A 15,254-nucleotide genomic window follows, 5' to 3' on the forward strand; every position below is an offset into this window, starting at 1 on the left:
TGGGCTTATGTCATTTAATTGGTATAATATTCCATTTAAATATGTACTTTGTACTTGTCCTCTTTATTATCATCTTCATCCTACTCTAAGAAGGCCTTTCACCAAACTCATTCAAATTAGTTTTTTTTCCCAACATGGCTTCCACCTAATCAGATTTCAAGCTATAACAGAGTCATTCCAAAATAGCTTATAGATTGTAGAGTTTATCACTGGACACACATACTAATTAGGGGAATGGAAGATTTTAGTTATGAGGACATGCTAAAAAACATGAACTTGTCATTTTAGAAAAAAGGCAATTCATAGTTGATATGCTGCATGAGTTATAGTGCTTGAACTTTTCCCGATTCTTACAATTTTCATAACTTGCCAAATAAAAAAGAAATACTGTTTAAGTTTGCTTTAATTACATTCTGTCATGTTTATGAAATAAAATATTTGATTAGTTATTTAGTAGAAATAATATTCTATTCACAAATTTTCACAGCCAAAAGAGTTACAGAATTTTACAATTCTGGCCTTTCCTCCCTCAAGTTTTGCTACTCCTGTGTCTGTCTCCCTCCAAGTCAACGGTGTTACCATCAGCTCTACTATGCTTGACTACTGTAATCCGCTACTCAGTGGTCTTACATGCTCCCAACTTGCACCGTTACAGTCCATAACGAATGCAGCGGCAAGGCTCATCTTCCTGTCCGCCCGCACCGCCCATGCATCATCCATTTGTCAGTCCCTACATTGGCTTCCTGTAAGATATAGGGCTAAATTTAAAATTCTGGTTCTTGCTTTCAAATCTCTACATAATGCTGCTCCCACCTATCTATCCTCCCTATATCCCGTCTTGGTCCTTACGCTCTGCTGAAGACTTATGTCTATGTTCTGTCCGTACTCCCTCCTCTGATGCTCGCCTTCAAGACTTCTCGAGGGCTGCACCGTTCCTGTGGAACTCACTTCCCTCCTCCGTTAGATGCTCACCCAGTCTCCAATCCTTTGTTTTGTCATCCTGGTAGCATTTGGAAAAGCATATTTATTTTAAAGGGACACTATAGGCACCCAGACCACTTCAGCTTATTTAAGTGGTCTGACTGCAGTTTTCCTTTATGCACTTAGTGCTGCAATGTTAAACATTGCAGTTAGAGAGAAACAGCAATGTTAACAATTGCAGCACTAAGTCTGCCTCCAGTGGCTGTCTCTCAGACAGCCACCAGAGGCGTTTCCTGAAATCAAACGGACCTTTGGTCCGGTAACTAACGCTGGACGTCCTCACGCTCTTCATGAGGACAACCAACGTCCGATTTTTCCCCATAGGAAAACATTGATTCATTGCTTTCCTATGGGGAGGTTGCAAGACATCTGGGATGAGGCGGAGCCGTAACGCAGCTCTGAGCAACTTCGGCGCTGGTGTAAGGTAAGTAAATGCAGAAGTTATACCTCTGGAAGCGATAGCTATTTAATTCAATCAGATACCTAACAGATATTTAGACTGACCATCTGCTGAATGGGAGCACCAAGCCGTTTTCATGGAGCATAATAAAATAGAGCTAGGTAGTTTACCTCGAAGATTAGATGACCACAAAGGCACAGTATAGACTAGTGCTACATAAACTCCAGGAATAAAAAGCTATTATATTAGCATCTCTCTACCTCTAATTCTTAACCAGATCACAATTTATTATTGGGTATATAAGAAAGACACTTTAGGAAGCACAATATCTTCCCTTTGGGTGTATTCCCACTAGTTACAAACCTCAGCTGATAAATTGATACAATCACTTCACTCAATCTGATTCTCAGGAAACAGCAACATTTGCAGATACTCTGTTACTTTTAAGAGGTTTGACTAATAATTTGACTATAAGTGTTGAAAGGATACCCAATCGTAGGAGTATGCTTATGTAAAACTGGCCAAACTACATACTAATATCCTATTATCTGGTTCCAGATACCTATGAATAGGAGTGTATTATGTAAATATCCATAGTTTCTGCCTTCTTTCTTTTCCTCATTTTCTTATAATTTTTTTCCTCTTTTTGATTATATATTTTTGTATTTTTAATAGTTTTGATTAAAAGTTATGTTTTATCAATCAAATGAAAGTTTCAACCTCAAAAGGAACCTATTTGGATATGGCATTTTTTGTTCTTATTTCTCTAAATTAAGTAAATAAAGTTTTTTTTTTAACCATGTATTTACTTCAGGGAGGGGGAACGCAAGGGGGGGGGGGGCAGAAGGAGCTATAGTGCCCCCTATATACTTATAGAATCCCTTTAACATTTGCAAAGTGTCGTTTTTTTTCCTCAGAATAAATTGCTCTGTGGAAATGTCTCCAAATTCTGGATGTCAGTCTCACAGGAAAAACAACTATTTAGTGGCCAAATTAAGGTTATACACCATGCTGTGATGGGGCAGGGATTGCATCAAAGCAGAACATTGGCATGAATTAAGTCATCATTTAGTTAAATGAAGATAAACGAATGCAGCTACATTTCTTTCAATTTCCTGAATACAGCGAAATATAGAATGCTCTGTGCACGGTGGAAAAAAAACAGCTGCTGGTTCTACAATCTGCGTCCGTACCCCGCTGGCTGTGATGTGGTCTAACGCGTTTCATGGGTGTCAGCCCCACTTCATCAGAGACAGGATCCTGTGTCTGATGAAGTGGGGCTGACACCCACGAAACGCGTTAGACCACATCACAACCAGCGGGGTACGGACGCAGATTGTGGAACCAGCAACTATTTTTTTCCCCCGAGCACAGAGCACTCTAAGACCAACCGGCAAACAACGTGCAGCACCCAGAGTGAGGTCTGGGACGCATGCCAACCTCACGAACAGCCGGCAGATAGTAATTGTTTCTGCAACATACTATCCACATCCATCCAGATCGGTCCCTGTGGTTAAATCGGAATCACCAATACAGATGTGCTGGTAACATTCCCTGGCTGTTATTTTTATACTTTTATAACTTTCATTGATTTTAGTACTTTGTATACTTTTGGCACAGTCACTTTTGCCTAAATAAAAAGTTGTATTATTTGCAATTCTCATCTATTATCATTTTTAATATAATGGATGCTATTTTTCAATATATTGGACTTTATTGATTGCACTATATTACAGAATACAGCTAACTGCACTGCATCTCTACCTTATAAGATCTTTGGATACGGATTTAAAGGTGTATACACCACAAATCACTGTGTCATTATACACTAATTTTCACACCCAATTTCAGTACAATTTAGGAAACGGTTCCTCATACTGTTTTCCTATACATGAAATGGTCAATATCTTTTCCATATAAAGTATAACATTTGGCGTGTATCAGATTGATTCTGTCTATAGCAGATTTAAAGGTATACACTCCATATATATAAGTACTGCCATCCATCCTAGATCTTCTAAAAATTTTACCAAAGCCTTTTTAATGGACCAGCTCCTGGATTCATCACACTAATCCCACGGTGTTAACTTCATTATTTCATATTTTCAGACAGAGTTTTGGTGAAATCTCTGCCTATATCCAGTTTTGAGAGTCTCCATTTACCAGTCAGACTCCCTCATTCCTGTGTGTTGCACTAGGCATACCAGATTAACCCAATGGAGATTTAAATATATCTATTTTATTATATAGAAATATATAAAACCATGTCCTAAGCAAATTATGTATAATTCTAAAAGAACAAATTCCATATTCCATCAATGATTTAGTTATACACTGCTCAAAAAAATAAAGGGAACACAAAAATAACACATCCTAGATCTGAATGAATTAAATATTCTTCTTAAATACTTTGTTCTTTACATAGTTGAATGTGCTGACAACAAAATCACACAAAAAAAAAAAATGGAAATCACATGTTTCAACCCATGGAGGTCTGGATTAAAGTGGAAAAACACACTACAGGCTGATCCAACTTTGATGGAATGTCCTTAAAACAAGTCAAAATGAGGCTCAGTAGTGTGTGTGGCCTCCACGTGCCTGTATGACCTCCCTACAACGCCTGTGCATGCTTCTGATGAGGTGGCAGATGGTCTCCTGAGGGACTGGGTTGGTCTTCTAGAGGCTGTCGCAAGTGATGAGACATTGGGACTGTAGTTTTTGCAAGCTGGTTGTAGATATACACCCAATGAAAAATTATATAATAATTAAATGCAAGCATGTTTTCATTGTGAGTATATATACTAAATAGCGAGTTGTATTTGTGTCTGTATTTGGGCAGTGGCATTTCTTTATAGGTTTAATTGTTGTTTAAGTCATAGTCTCTTCATCATGACAGTGCATTTTTGATTCAGTTGCTGTACTGTACCAAAACTTTCTCCAGGATTCTACATCTCAAGAAAAAGTATGCTAATTTGTATTTTCACATTTGTAAACTGGGTCTGCTTAGAGAAATTATCATCTAATTAAAACATCCTTCTGTAATTTCACAGTAGAATGGTCTCTTTACATCTGTAATAAGCAGTGGAAATTAAGTTTCTGTATTTACATATTAATCACAGATCACTTTTTGTCAAATTCTTCATAATATATTAATAACATATTTTGAAACAGTATTTATGGGATTATTAACTAAACATATGTATTGGTTATGGTGCCTGGAGTGTTCCATTAATATGTACTATGCAGATTTAATTTTGCACAGTTTAAGTGTCATTTGCAGCTTAGGTCTTGGGCATCTATTGTGAAATCGAAATAATCAAAATTAAAGCAGCTTCTAAAATGTCATATCAACATTGAGAGGGTATCGTTACATCTTCCCCCATCTCAAAGGCTAGATAAACAATTGTAAAAGCTAAATGAATGTAACTAGAAAACCATATCAACAAGATGGTGTTCTTTCCTTACCTTATATGAGAGATGTGAAAAGTTGATACACTTGCATATTCTGGAACATAAAATTACTCAGCCTAAAATATTGTCAGTGATCCTAAAAGTTCTAAAGTATAATTTTCAACATTGGCCTCTCGAGAAAAGGAAAGGGTATAGGTCAACTAAAATTCCTGGCAGGTCAGCCTGGCATGAGTGCGTGCAAGCCCTCTGAGAGCAGAACTTGCAAGGAGCACTGTTTCAGAGCCCTCTTCAGGGTTCTAGTGCCCTAAGTGCAGTGCAAGCGTGTCTAATGAAACAATCACATTATACTTTTTGGTATAATGGTGTCCCCAAAATCACAACACCAAGAAACAAAGTCGGAATGGTAGGACAGGACCCAAAGATTGTGACAGTTCTGTCAAAATTGGGATGACTGTAAGGCTTGCTTCCTAGACTCTTAAAATGTAGCTTTATTAATAATAGATTCAGTAAAATGGTCTTTTGTCAGATGTGTACAAATTTGATATTTCAATATGGTAATTACCTTGGGCAAAGCGGTGATAGAATTACTCGTTGAACTCAAGGCACCTAATATGTTATTCTATCCTTTCTGTTGTAGTGGCACTTTTAATTCTATTTATTGATTTTTTTTGGTAAGCAAAATATGACTTTAACCAATTAACCAATTAAATAAATTCTCAGAGATAATTTTGCATCACTTTCTAGTGTTGGCATGTCTGTAATTGAGGTTGATTGCTTTACTAAGTGACTGTGTTTGAGTTTGTCTGTTTTACTGTTTGTCTGTCAGGATTTGTCTGTTTGTCTGTCAGGATTTTTCTGCTTAACACCAGATAGTGTCCGGATAAACAAAATCCAGTGAAAATGACCGAATTCTGACTGCAATGGCAATTCCCATGTTTACTAAAGCCAAATAGTATCTGCTAGCCTGCTTCCATATTAAATAGTTTAAATAAATAAACAAAAAGCCTATGGGGGTCAATAATACCCCAATGTTATTATAAAGGATGTTTAAAACCTACTCATGCCCACACCTGCCATGGGACACGTGTGGGGCATATTTGCTGTCATTTTTTGGGGGGGCGGGGGCGGGTGAGGGGTTTGTGAAATAATTACGTATGGAAATTGTTTTCGCCTCTTGCTACCACATGTGGGCATCGGGTGGGGTACTTTAAAATAAGTAATGGAGGGTGAAAATATTACTCCACCGATGGCTAGGAGTGGGAATATTAAATAATCACTATAGTGTCAGGAAAACAAACTCGTTTGCCTGACACTATAGCATCCTTAGGACCCCCCACCCTCAGGGCCCCCCTCCCGTGGTGCTGAAGAGGGTTAAAACCCCTTCAGTTACTTATATTAATCCTACGCCAGACTCCCTAGGCGCTGGTGACCTCTTCTCCTCCGCCAACGTCAGCTCCCAAGTGGAGCCACGCGCGCATTCAAACAGTCCATAGGAAAGCATTTCTCAATGCTTTACTATGGACGTTCTGCACACTGGATGCAAATTTTGCATCCAGCATCACAGAAGCGCCTCTAGCGGCTGTCAGGAAGACAGCCACTAGAGGTTGGATTAACCCCGCAATGTAAACATAGCAGTTTTTCTGAAACTGCTATGTTTACATCTGAAAGGTTAAAACCTAGGGGCCCTGGCACCCAGACCACTTCATTGAGCTGAAGTGGTCTGGGTGACTATAGTGTCCCTTTTAAAAAATATATGGGGGCCATCCTTATGTCCCCCACTTCCCCTGAACAAGGGGGAGCACGTATTATCCTCCCCTGGCTCCCACCCCCACGGGAATGGTGGGGGCCATTATTATAATACTAAATGAGGGAGGACCTAATGTACTCTTCCCAGCCCCCACTCTTTGGAAGCAGGTGGGGCCCCTAATTATAATATCCTCAGGAGAACCTAGTTTGCCCCCGACAAAGGCACTGGGTGAGACTCTAATTTATGCCATTGTCCACGCACCAAATAGCGGCATGCTTCCTCCCAAATAGCTTGATGTTCACAAGTCGATAGCCACCATCCCTCATTAAAAGTAAAGAACTATACCTAACTCCCTCATTCTCATTCTTACAGTAGTATGAAAGGCCAATAAAACCATACCTGTTAAAATAATTTTACTTACCCATCAGTCTTAAGCTTTCTTATTCTAATTCCTCTTAGAGGCCAAAAAAGCCAACTAATACATAATAAATACAGATGCAAGTAATGAAAATGAAAAAAAGAAAATCTGATTAAAAAACAAAACAAAATTCTGACAGTCAAGTCTCCTCCTGAATTAGGCAGTGGGTGGGTGCCAGGATGAACACTGCTGCTGCTCCCCTGAATATTATAATAATAATGATTTAAAGTAACAAAATGTTTTAATCTCTTATAGGTGGCAGTTCCAATTGAAGAAATGCAGCGGATTCATCTCCGGTTCATGTTTAGACACAGGTCATCTCAGGAATGTGAGTACTATTACACTGCAGAAAAATATTGGCATCTCAAAAAACTGGATGCTGGTGGGAGTGGGTAAAAGGAGTGCATCACTTTCTCTACCCGAAGGGGAAGTCGAAATGCCTTACTTACTAGCAGGCTGCGTGCCAATGAAGCAGGCCGGCCCACTGAAGGCATGACTTACAGGTAGCCTGGTACAGAGTATAGAGTGCAGTGTGCTTGCACTTATAATGATCCACTAAGACTACACTTTTTAGGGACGATTCACTGGTTTCCCCAAAAGCAGGACACCAGGGAACAAAGTTGGAGTGGCGGGGCATCGTTACTGTCTTGCAAAATTGGGACAGTATTGGGAGGCATGTATTCCGAATTGAAAAGACTATGTATAGTATCCCGTCGTCCCTGATCCACAAACTATTGAATCAGAGACTAGGATAGAAGGTCAGGATGGTGGTACCAGGTCCACCTGAAAGTGGGCTTGGACCCCAATATCAACATGAAATTACAAAAGGATAAATAGATTGGGTAGCACCCCCCCCCCCCCCCCCTTAGAGAAAAAAATGGGAAAGAAGCTCCCAATCAACCTGGTATAGAGAAAAGAAGGACAATAATAAGGATATACCTATAGATATGTCCAAGTGTAGAGAAAAAGGTATCTAAAAATAAAGCATACTAATGTTGGGAAACTAGTAGAATATGTATCCTAGCATAAACAGTGAAACACTGTAACTTTATTAAACCAACTATAGAAAGGATACAAAATATCAGTTTCCAGAGAATGCTTGATTACTGAAAAAATCCCAATTGGATATATCTTAATGCCCAGGTACAAATTAAAGCATATTAAACACTGGAGAATCCAAATATTCCTATTGGGCAATCCACAGAGGAAAGAAAAAAAGTAAAGAATGATACCTTTAAATCTTATAGAAGTTGAGCAAGTGGGATAGAGGCAGAGTGGCACAGTATGGAAAAGGACACAGAGTGTCCGTTAATCAGTAGCTAAAGGATAGGCTCTAAACTATCATTACATGATAGGATAGAGCATGTATATAATATGGAGGATAGACAAAAAACTATCATAGAGTGAAAGGGTAGATCAATAGTAGAGTAAAGGGTAAAGTACCCAAAAAACCCGCTGGTTCTAATCTCTCCTATACACTCCCCCCAACACCTTCGTGGGTGTTCTATCCTTGCTAAATGGCTATGCTCTGTCCCATAAAGACTGCCGTTGCTACACTAGTACAGCTTCTTAAGAAAGGTAAATAAACATAAATTAAAACAACGAAAAAGAAAAATAAGTGGTAATCAAAAGGGGATTCCCTCGTGCATAGTGCTGGGTGAGTGCTCAGTGAGTGAGGGATCCACTGTAGAAACCCGACGCGCGTTTCGGAGTGCTAGACTCCTTCGTCAGGGGCTGAGAATTGCCGCCCGATCTCCCCCCGGTATTTAAATATAGGCTAGCCAATCAGCAGGGTTCCATCATTAATGACGTGTCGCTATGCGGTCACGTGAATTTGCTGTGGGCGGAGTGAACCGCCGCATCAGGGTGATTGGCAGCTAGATTGCCTCCCTCTGTTCCCTTGCTAACAAAGTGTCCGAAAATGTTAGAAAATTAAATATAAGCTCCGTAAAATGGCAAGAGAGCGCTGTTAATATCTCTTACTGTTAATGTTAGGCTGATGTAAGGAAATCAGCTGCAAATCAAAGTGCTGATTTCCTTACATCAGCCTAACATTAACAGTAAGAGATATTAACAGCTCTCTCTTGCCATTTTACGGAGCTTATATTTAATTTTCTAACATTTTCGGACACTTTGTTAGCCAGGGAACAGAGGGAGGCAATCTAGCTGCCAATCACCCTGATGCGGCGGTTCACTCCGCCCACAGCAATTTCACGTGACCGCATAGCGACACGTCATTAATGATGGAACCCTGCTGATTGGCTAGCCTATATTTAAATACCGGGGGGAGATCGGGCGGCAATTCTCAGCCCCTGACGAAGGAGTCTAGCACTCCGAAACGCGCGTCGGGTTTCTACAGTGGATCCCTCACTCACTGAGCACTCACCCAGCACTATGCACGAGGGAATCCCCTTTTGATTACCACTTATTTTTCTTTTTCGTTGTTTTAATTTATGTTTATTTACTTTTCTTAAGAAGCTGTACTAGTGTAGCAACGGCAGTTTTTATGGGACAGAGCATAGCCATTTAGCAAGGATAGAACACCCACGAAGGTGTTGGGGGGAGTGTATAGGAGAGATTAGAACCAGCGGGTTTTTTGGGTACTTTACCCTTTACTCTACTATTGATCTAACCTTTCACTCTATGATAGTTTTTTGTCTATCCTCCATATTATATACATGCTCTATCCTATCATGTAATGATAGTTTAGAGCCTATCCTTTAGCTACTGATTAACGGACACTCTGTGTCCTTTTCCATACTGTGCCACTCTGCCTCTATCCCACTTGCTCAACTTCTATAAGATTTAAAGGTATCATTCTTTACTTTTTTTCGTTCCTCTGTGGATTGCCCAATAGGAATATTTGGATTCTCCAGTGTTTAATATGCTTTAATTTCTACCTGGGCATTAAGATATATCCACTTGGGATTTTTTCAGTAATCAAGCATTCTCTGGAAACTGATATTTTGTATCCTTTCTATAGTTGGTTTAATAAAGTTACAGTGTTTCACTGTTTATGCTAGGATACATATTCTACTAGTTTCCCAACATTAGTATGCTTTATTTTTAGATACCTTTTTCTCTACACTTGGACATATCTATAGGTATATCCTTATTATTGTCCTTCTTTTCTCTATACCAGGTTGATTGGGAGCTTCTTTCCCATTTTTTTTCTCTAAGGAGGGGGGGGGGGGGTGCTACCCAATCTATTTATCCTTTTGTAATTTCATGTATTCCGAATTATGTGCCCTTTTTATGTAACTAATTTGAAAATGTTATATATTATAGCCTCTGGACAATTTTTTTTAAATTGCAGCTTTTATTTTACTTTGGTATTTACCATCTTTCTACTATTCATTTCTTGTTCCCTTTTTATTCTCGTATTCTTTCTCATGCTTTTCTAAATGTCCCCAATTGACATAGTTATTTTGTATCTATTGCTTTTCTGTGTCATGCTCTGCTCTGGCATGTTCTCTCATAATATGAATACTAAACACACCATTTATATTATGCCTCTAGTTTTAAAGAGGATGTTAAGTCCCTCATGCTGGAAAATTGGCAAAATTATGACCTATGTATTGACTTAAACACTTTTTGTTTTTGTTATTAGTAATCACAGCTATGGACTTTATGTCTACACCAGAGGCAAAGACAAACTTCTATACAAAGAGACTATAGACTGTATAAAAGATTTTATAAAAATATATATATTATTCATATTTATTGATGTCAATGTTGTGCTTTGTAGCTAAAGACAAAGGAGAACGGAACTTTGCCATGGCATATGTAAAGCTCATGAAGGATGATGGTACAACACTTCAGGATGGCTGTCATGATTTAGTGGTGTTAAAGGTAATGCAGATACAAACTTTAATTACCCGTAGATATATTCAAACCAGTGTAAAGATACCTACAAACATGGCATTTATAGTTAGATTATGCACAGGGCTGTCAGTGTATAAACTTCCATGGCATTACTGATACTTATCTATTATAGTAAAGCACCAGTTTTGTACACTGGTAATCAAACCCTATCTGGTTTATTGATAAAATACAAACCGGTTGGATTTGTTACCAATCTCTGTATATTGTTCCTTGTCCTTTGCTTTGTAATAGATATAAATGTAAACATTTAAAACAGGAGCAGAGAGATGTAAATTAAGGTTTTTTTTTTAAAGCCATGTTACTCCAGAGTTTTAATTCCAATAGTATTATGTTAAACTTTTATTAAATAAATAAAATACTTACAATAACATAGCATATTTAATAAGATTGTGTATATTCCCCTTTAAAGATGTCTAGTACATTTGCCATGTGGTATAACCTGGCGTGGATGCTGCTTTATGGAAATGTCTCACAGTACCGTCTTTTCTGTGACATGTTGATATCATGTGGCACTCACATAAGTATTATACTGTAATATGGCAGATGTGAGTCTGTGAATATAGGTGTGCCACTCTATTCGCACATATTATTATTATTATTTTATTATTTATATAGCGCCAACAAATTCCGTAGCGCTGTACAATGGGTCATATCATCTAGATTTTAAACCTATCATGTTATATATAATGTGCAAACTAAAAATTTCAAATATATTACATCTCTGTGTATATGATAATTTACTGTAAAGATAAAGGACCACTCTAACAACATAACCATCACAGCTTGACGTTGTGATTACGGTTGTCAAGAGTCTATGCATATCATGGATATCATCACCTGGTTTTTCATGAAAAAAAACACACACTCCCCAGCTATCACAGCCTGTTACCTTTCCAACTGACTTTTTAATTCTTTACAACCTTTATTGTCGTTGTAGGCTGTGAGCTATGGGCTAACCATCTCAATTCAATAGCTCTGAAACTCTTTTGGATTGCAATACTGTATGTTCGTTGTCACTTTTTTCAGAATTACATTTCTTTAGGCAACTTTCAAAAATGTCATTACTGTCTGTGTTTATTTGCAAAGTTTGCAAAGCATTCTAGGAGATTTGTGGAATCCCAATTTTTCAGATCTGCTATGTCTACAAGTGATTTTTTATCGGTTATCTGTGAATGTCTGGAATTTGCTTTAATCAGTTGGTACTACCGGTATTTCAAATTAATTGATCTCACCAAACCTTTGATAATATTGTATATTCATTTACATGTCTGTTGTCCTTGCTCTAATTTTTCATTTGACAGAGGTTAATATTTACAGTTTTAGTTTGGCACTGATGAAAAAGCATTACACAAAGGTTGTCTTGTTTATGCTCTTTTCTCTTTGTTTAATTATGTGCTTGTAACTGGACAGTTAATCAGACGATATTTATGTTTGCTTGAGTTGAAGTAATGCAGAATGCATTTTATTGTCGAACACGGTATAATAGATAATTATTTAGTGCTACACATATTGTACCTGTACCTTACGTTATGCTCTGAAGACTTTCTACTTTAGCTGTCTTTGCTAATTAGATCACAAAGTCCAGTTTATGTTGTATACTTTCCCTTTAGAAAATATGGGTGGAAGGAAGAAAATCTGTACTGCACCCTAACTAAAATGCAATAGTTATGGCTTATGACAGTGGAACGTGGATACACAATTAATGTGAATTCTTCAAGTAGGTTTGAGTTTAGTTTTTGGCTCATATCTAGCAGTTTTCTAGCAATTGGGCTCTTTGAATTATACCCTGTAGTGACCAACTAGAATAATGAAAGGGGTCTAGATCAACACTTTCTACATTGAAGCAGAACTTGGTAATTCCTAAACCCTAGGCTGCCTAGGTCTCTCTTGAGGTCTGGATCAGGAACCACTGCCTTGGTGCCTTGCTAATTTAAGTTAAATACTTTCCCTATGGCCTTTTGATGTTTATTGATAGCATGCATTCTGAGATAGATTAGAAGAACATGGGATAAAATGGTCTCAGTATGTTTTCATACTATACTAGTAACAATCAAAGGATGATTGTGTGTTGCATAACTTGTCAAAATATATATTGTGTTTAATGATTAACACAGATTTATGTTCAATGTTATTTTAGGGAGACAGCAAGAAAATGGAGGATGCCAGCTCTTATTTATCTCACCCATCTACCCGACAACAAATGGACTTCAAGTCATCATCATTCAGCAGAAACAGCAGCAGTTCTGGAGGGCTTTCAATTAGTTCACGTGATGCATTTTGTATATCTACCCTTGTGTGTTCCACAAAACTGACCCAGAATGGTATGTTTTGGTCCAACTTTATGATATTGCATAAAGCAACAAGTTCAGTTTAATTTAGATATTTAATTATGATAGATATATGATAGGTTGTTAAGCTACTGTTATTGTTTACATCATTACTTCTTATCAACTCACACTGTATGCAGGAAACATGCACCAGTGTAGTCAGTCAGAGGAGACAAACAGTAGGCAATAGTAGAATAGTCAGAGTAGACAGTGGTTTCTTCAGACAAATTTTCATTGAAGATATGTATATGCAACATGCTATTTAATCCCTGTCCTTTTCTGCTAAGATGTTGTTTTCATGCAGTTAGCTATGTGCTGTTTTGTCATTTAAAGGGACACTGTTGACACTATAAACAGTTCATCTTACTGAATTGGTTATGTTCCTCCATTAAGTAATAAACTATTTTCAAGCAGTTAAACACAGGATAAAGGTCATACCCACAGTCCAGCTTTCACTAGAGGCATGGCTAAGATGCACACTTTCTTCTATACCTTTTCACTCCAGCAACTGGTGCTTTAATAGGAAGAAATACTTTCTCATTAGCCCAAGAAGCACAGAGGAAATGGACTGCTGGAGAATCTCATTTAGTGTTAAATCAGGGGGTGGCTGTGCTCAAAACACACCAAGGGCTTGAGCCCAAAAATAATTTGGTGACCCCTACCTACTGGCCCACCCTTGGCCCATTTCTATACCGACCTCTCCCAAATTCCACGACTTAACACACCTTTTGGTACATGGTTACTTACATACACACATAGACAGACGTACAGACACACAACAAGGTAGACACAGACAGGTACACACAAACAGACAAGCACAAAAGCCTGCAGTAATGGGCATATGTGGTGATTATCAAAGCTACACAGCTATAAAACACAGAGTAATTTGAATTTTGCATTAGTATCATAGAATTCCATTGTAATTAACCTCAAATTTGTTGCTGACTTGTCTGGTATGCCCATGAGTACATTTTCATGGTGTAGTGTGTTGTTTTGTGTTTGTGGTGTAGTATGTGTGTCTAAGGGATGTAGAGAGATATAGATTGTGTGTATAGGAGCTGTAAAGTATGTTTATAGGGGATGTAATGTTTGTGTAGCGTGGATACAATGTGTGTGTCTCTGGAAGGTTGTGTATAGGGGGATAATGTGCTTTTGCTGGTAGTGAAGTCTATGTGTGTAGAGGATGTAGTATATGTAAGATAGAAATTGTGTATCCTGGATATACAGTGTGACTGGGTTGTAGATGTTCTGTGAGATAGGGTATGCCGTGTGTGTAGGGAATGTCTTGTGTCTGCAGGTGATGCAGGGGATGCTGAGTGGGCCCCTCTCACTCCTGTGTCAGTCATTGTTTGGGGATTCTGTGACTGTTTTGCAGTCAGGTTGCTAATAAAGTGTTGTATTTCTGTCTGATATTCCTTTATATTATTTCTAGCATGATGTGTGTATCAATAGCCACTGGTTTTGGCTAAATAGCAGTATAGGCTAGTTTTGAACAATAATGTGAGTCCGATGTGTTGATTTTGAATGGCTGGTATTTATGTTTCTGCCATATGGAATTTGTGTGTTTATTGATGATAGGTCTGAGCTTCTGCAGTGTGAATGTTTGTACGGAGCAGGTTCTATCGCTGTGTGTATAGGGGCAGTCTGTGTGTATGGGAGTTAGTGTGTGTGTGTGTGCACGCGCAGGGAATACAGTGTGCATGTCTGTGTTAAGGATGCAGTGTGAAAAAACAAAAATAGTGATGCTGTTGGAGTTATACTTAACAATTACTTCCCTTGAAACTAAATTTGTGAATAACAATATATATATATATCTAGCGCAGACCATCTGTTGAAAAAAAACAAACACTATATATAAATACAATGTAACATGTATCATGTGCATCACTTCTTCATTTAAAATCAAATATTAGGGACTGGTTTTCCTTTCTAAACCAATTCCTGTTTGTATCTGATCTGCCATAGAACATTCTTAATTTGAGGAAGTATTGCAAAGGAGACACAGTCATAGAAAATATAATTGCATCTTTATTGGTTTAAATAAACTTATTTACATTTTTATAAACACGTGTAGTAAAATCCAAT

At 38.0% G+C, this 15,254-nt stretch overlaps 1 protein-coding gene across 1 annotated transcript in view; it reads left to right on the forward strand.

Annotated features, from left to right (window-relative positions):
* DOCK2 (dedicator of cytokinesis 2) overlaps nucleotides 1-15,254 on the forward strand; it is an 816,002-nt gene that overhangs the window by 245,613 nt on the left and 555,135 nt on the right. The window contains exons 16-18 of the mRNA XM_063447503.1: nucleotides 7,213-7,285; nucleotides 10,706-10,809; nucleotides 12,980-13,163. Coding sequence (XP_063303573.1) covers nucleotides 7,213-7,285; nucleotides 10,706-10,809; nucleotides 12,980-13,163 — 361 coding nt within the window. The remainder of the gene's footprint in view (nucleotides 1-7,212; nucleotides 7,286-10,705; nucleotides 10,810-12,979; nucleotides 13,164-15,254) is intronic.

This window comes from Pelobates fuscus, chromosome 3 (assembly GCF_036172605.1).
Source record: "Pelobates fuscus isolate aPelFus1 chromosome 3, aPelFus1.pri, whole genome shotgun sequence".
In the NCBI taxonomy this organism is placed as follows: Eukaryota; Metazoa; Chordata; class Amphibia; order Anura; family Pelobatidae; genus Pelobates; species Pelobates fuscus.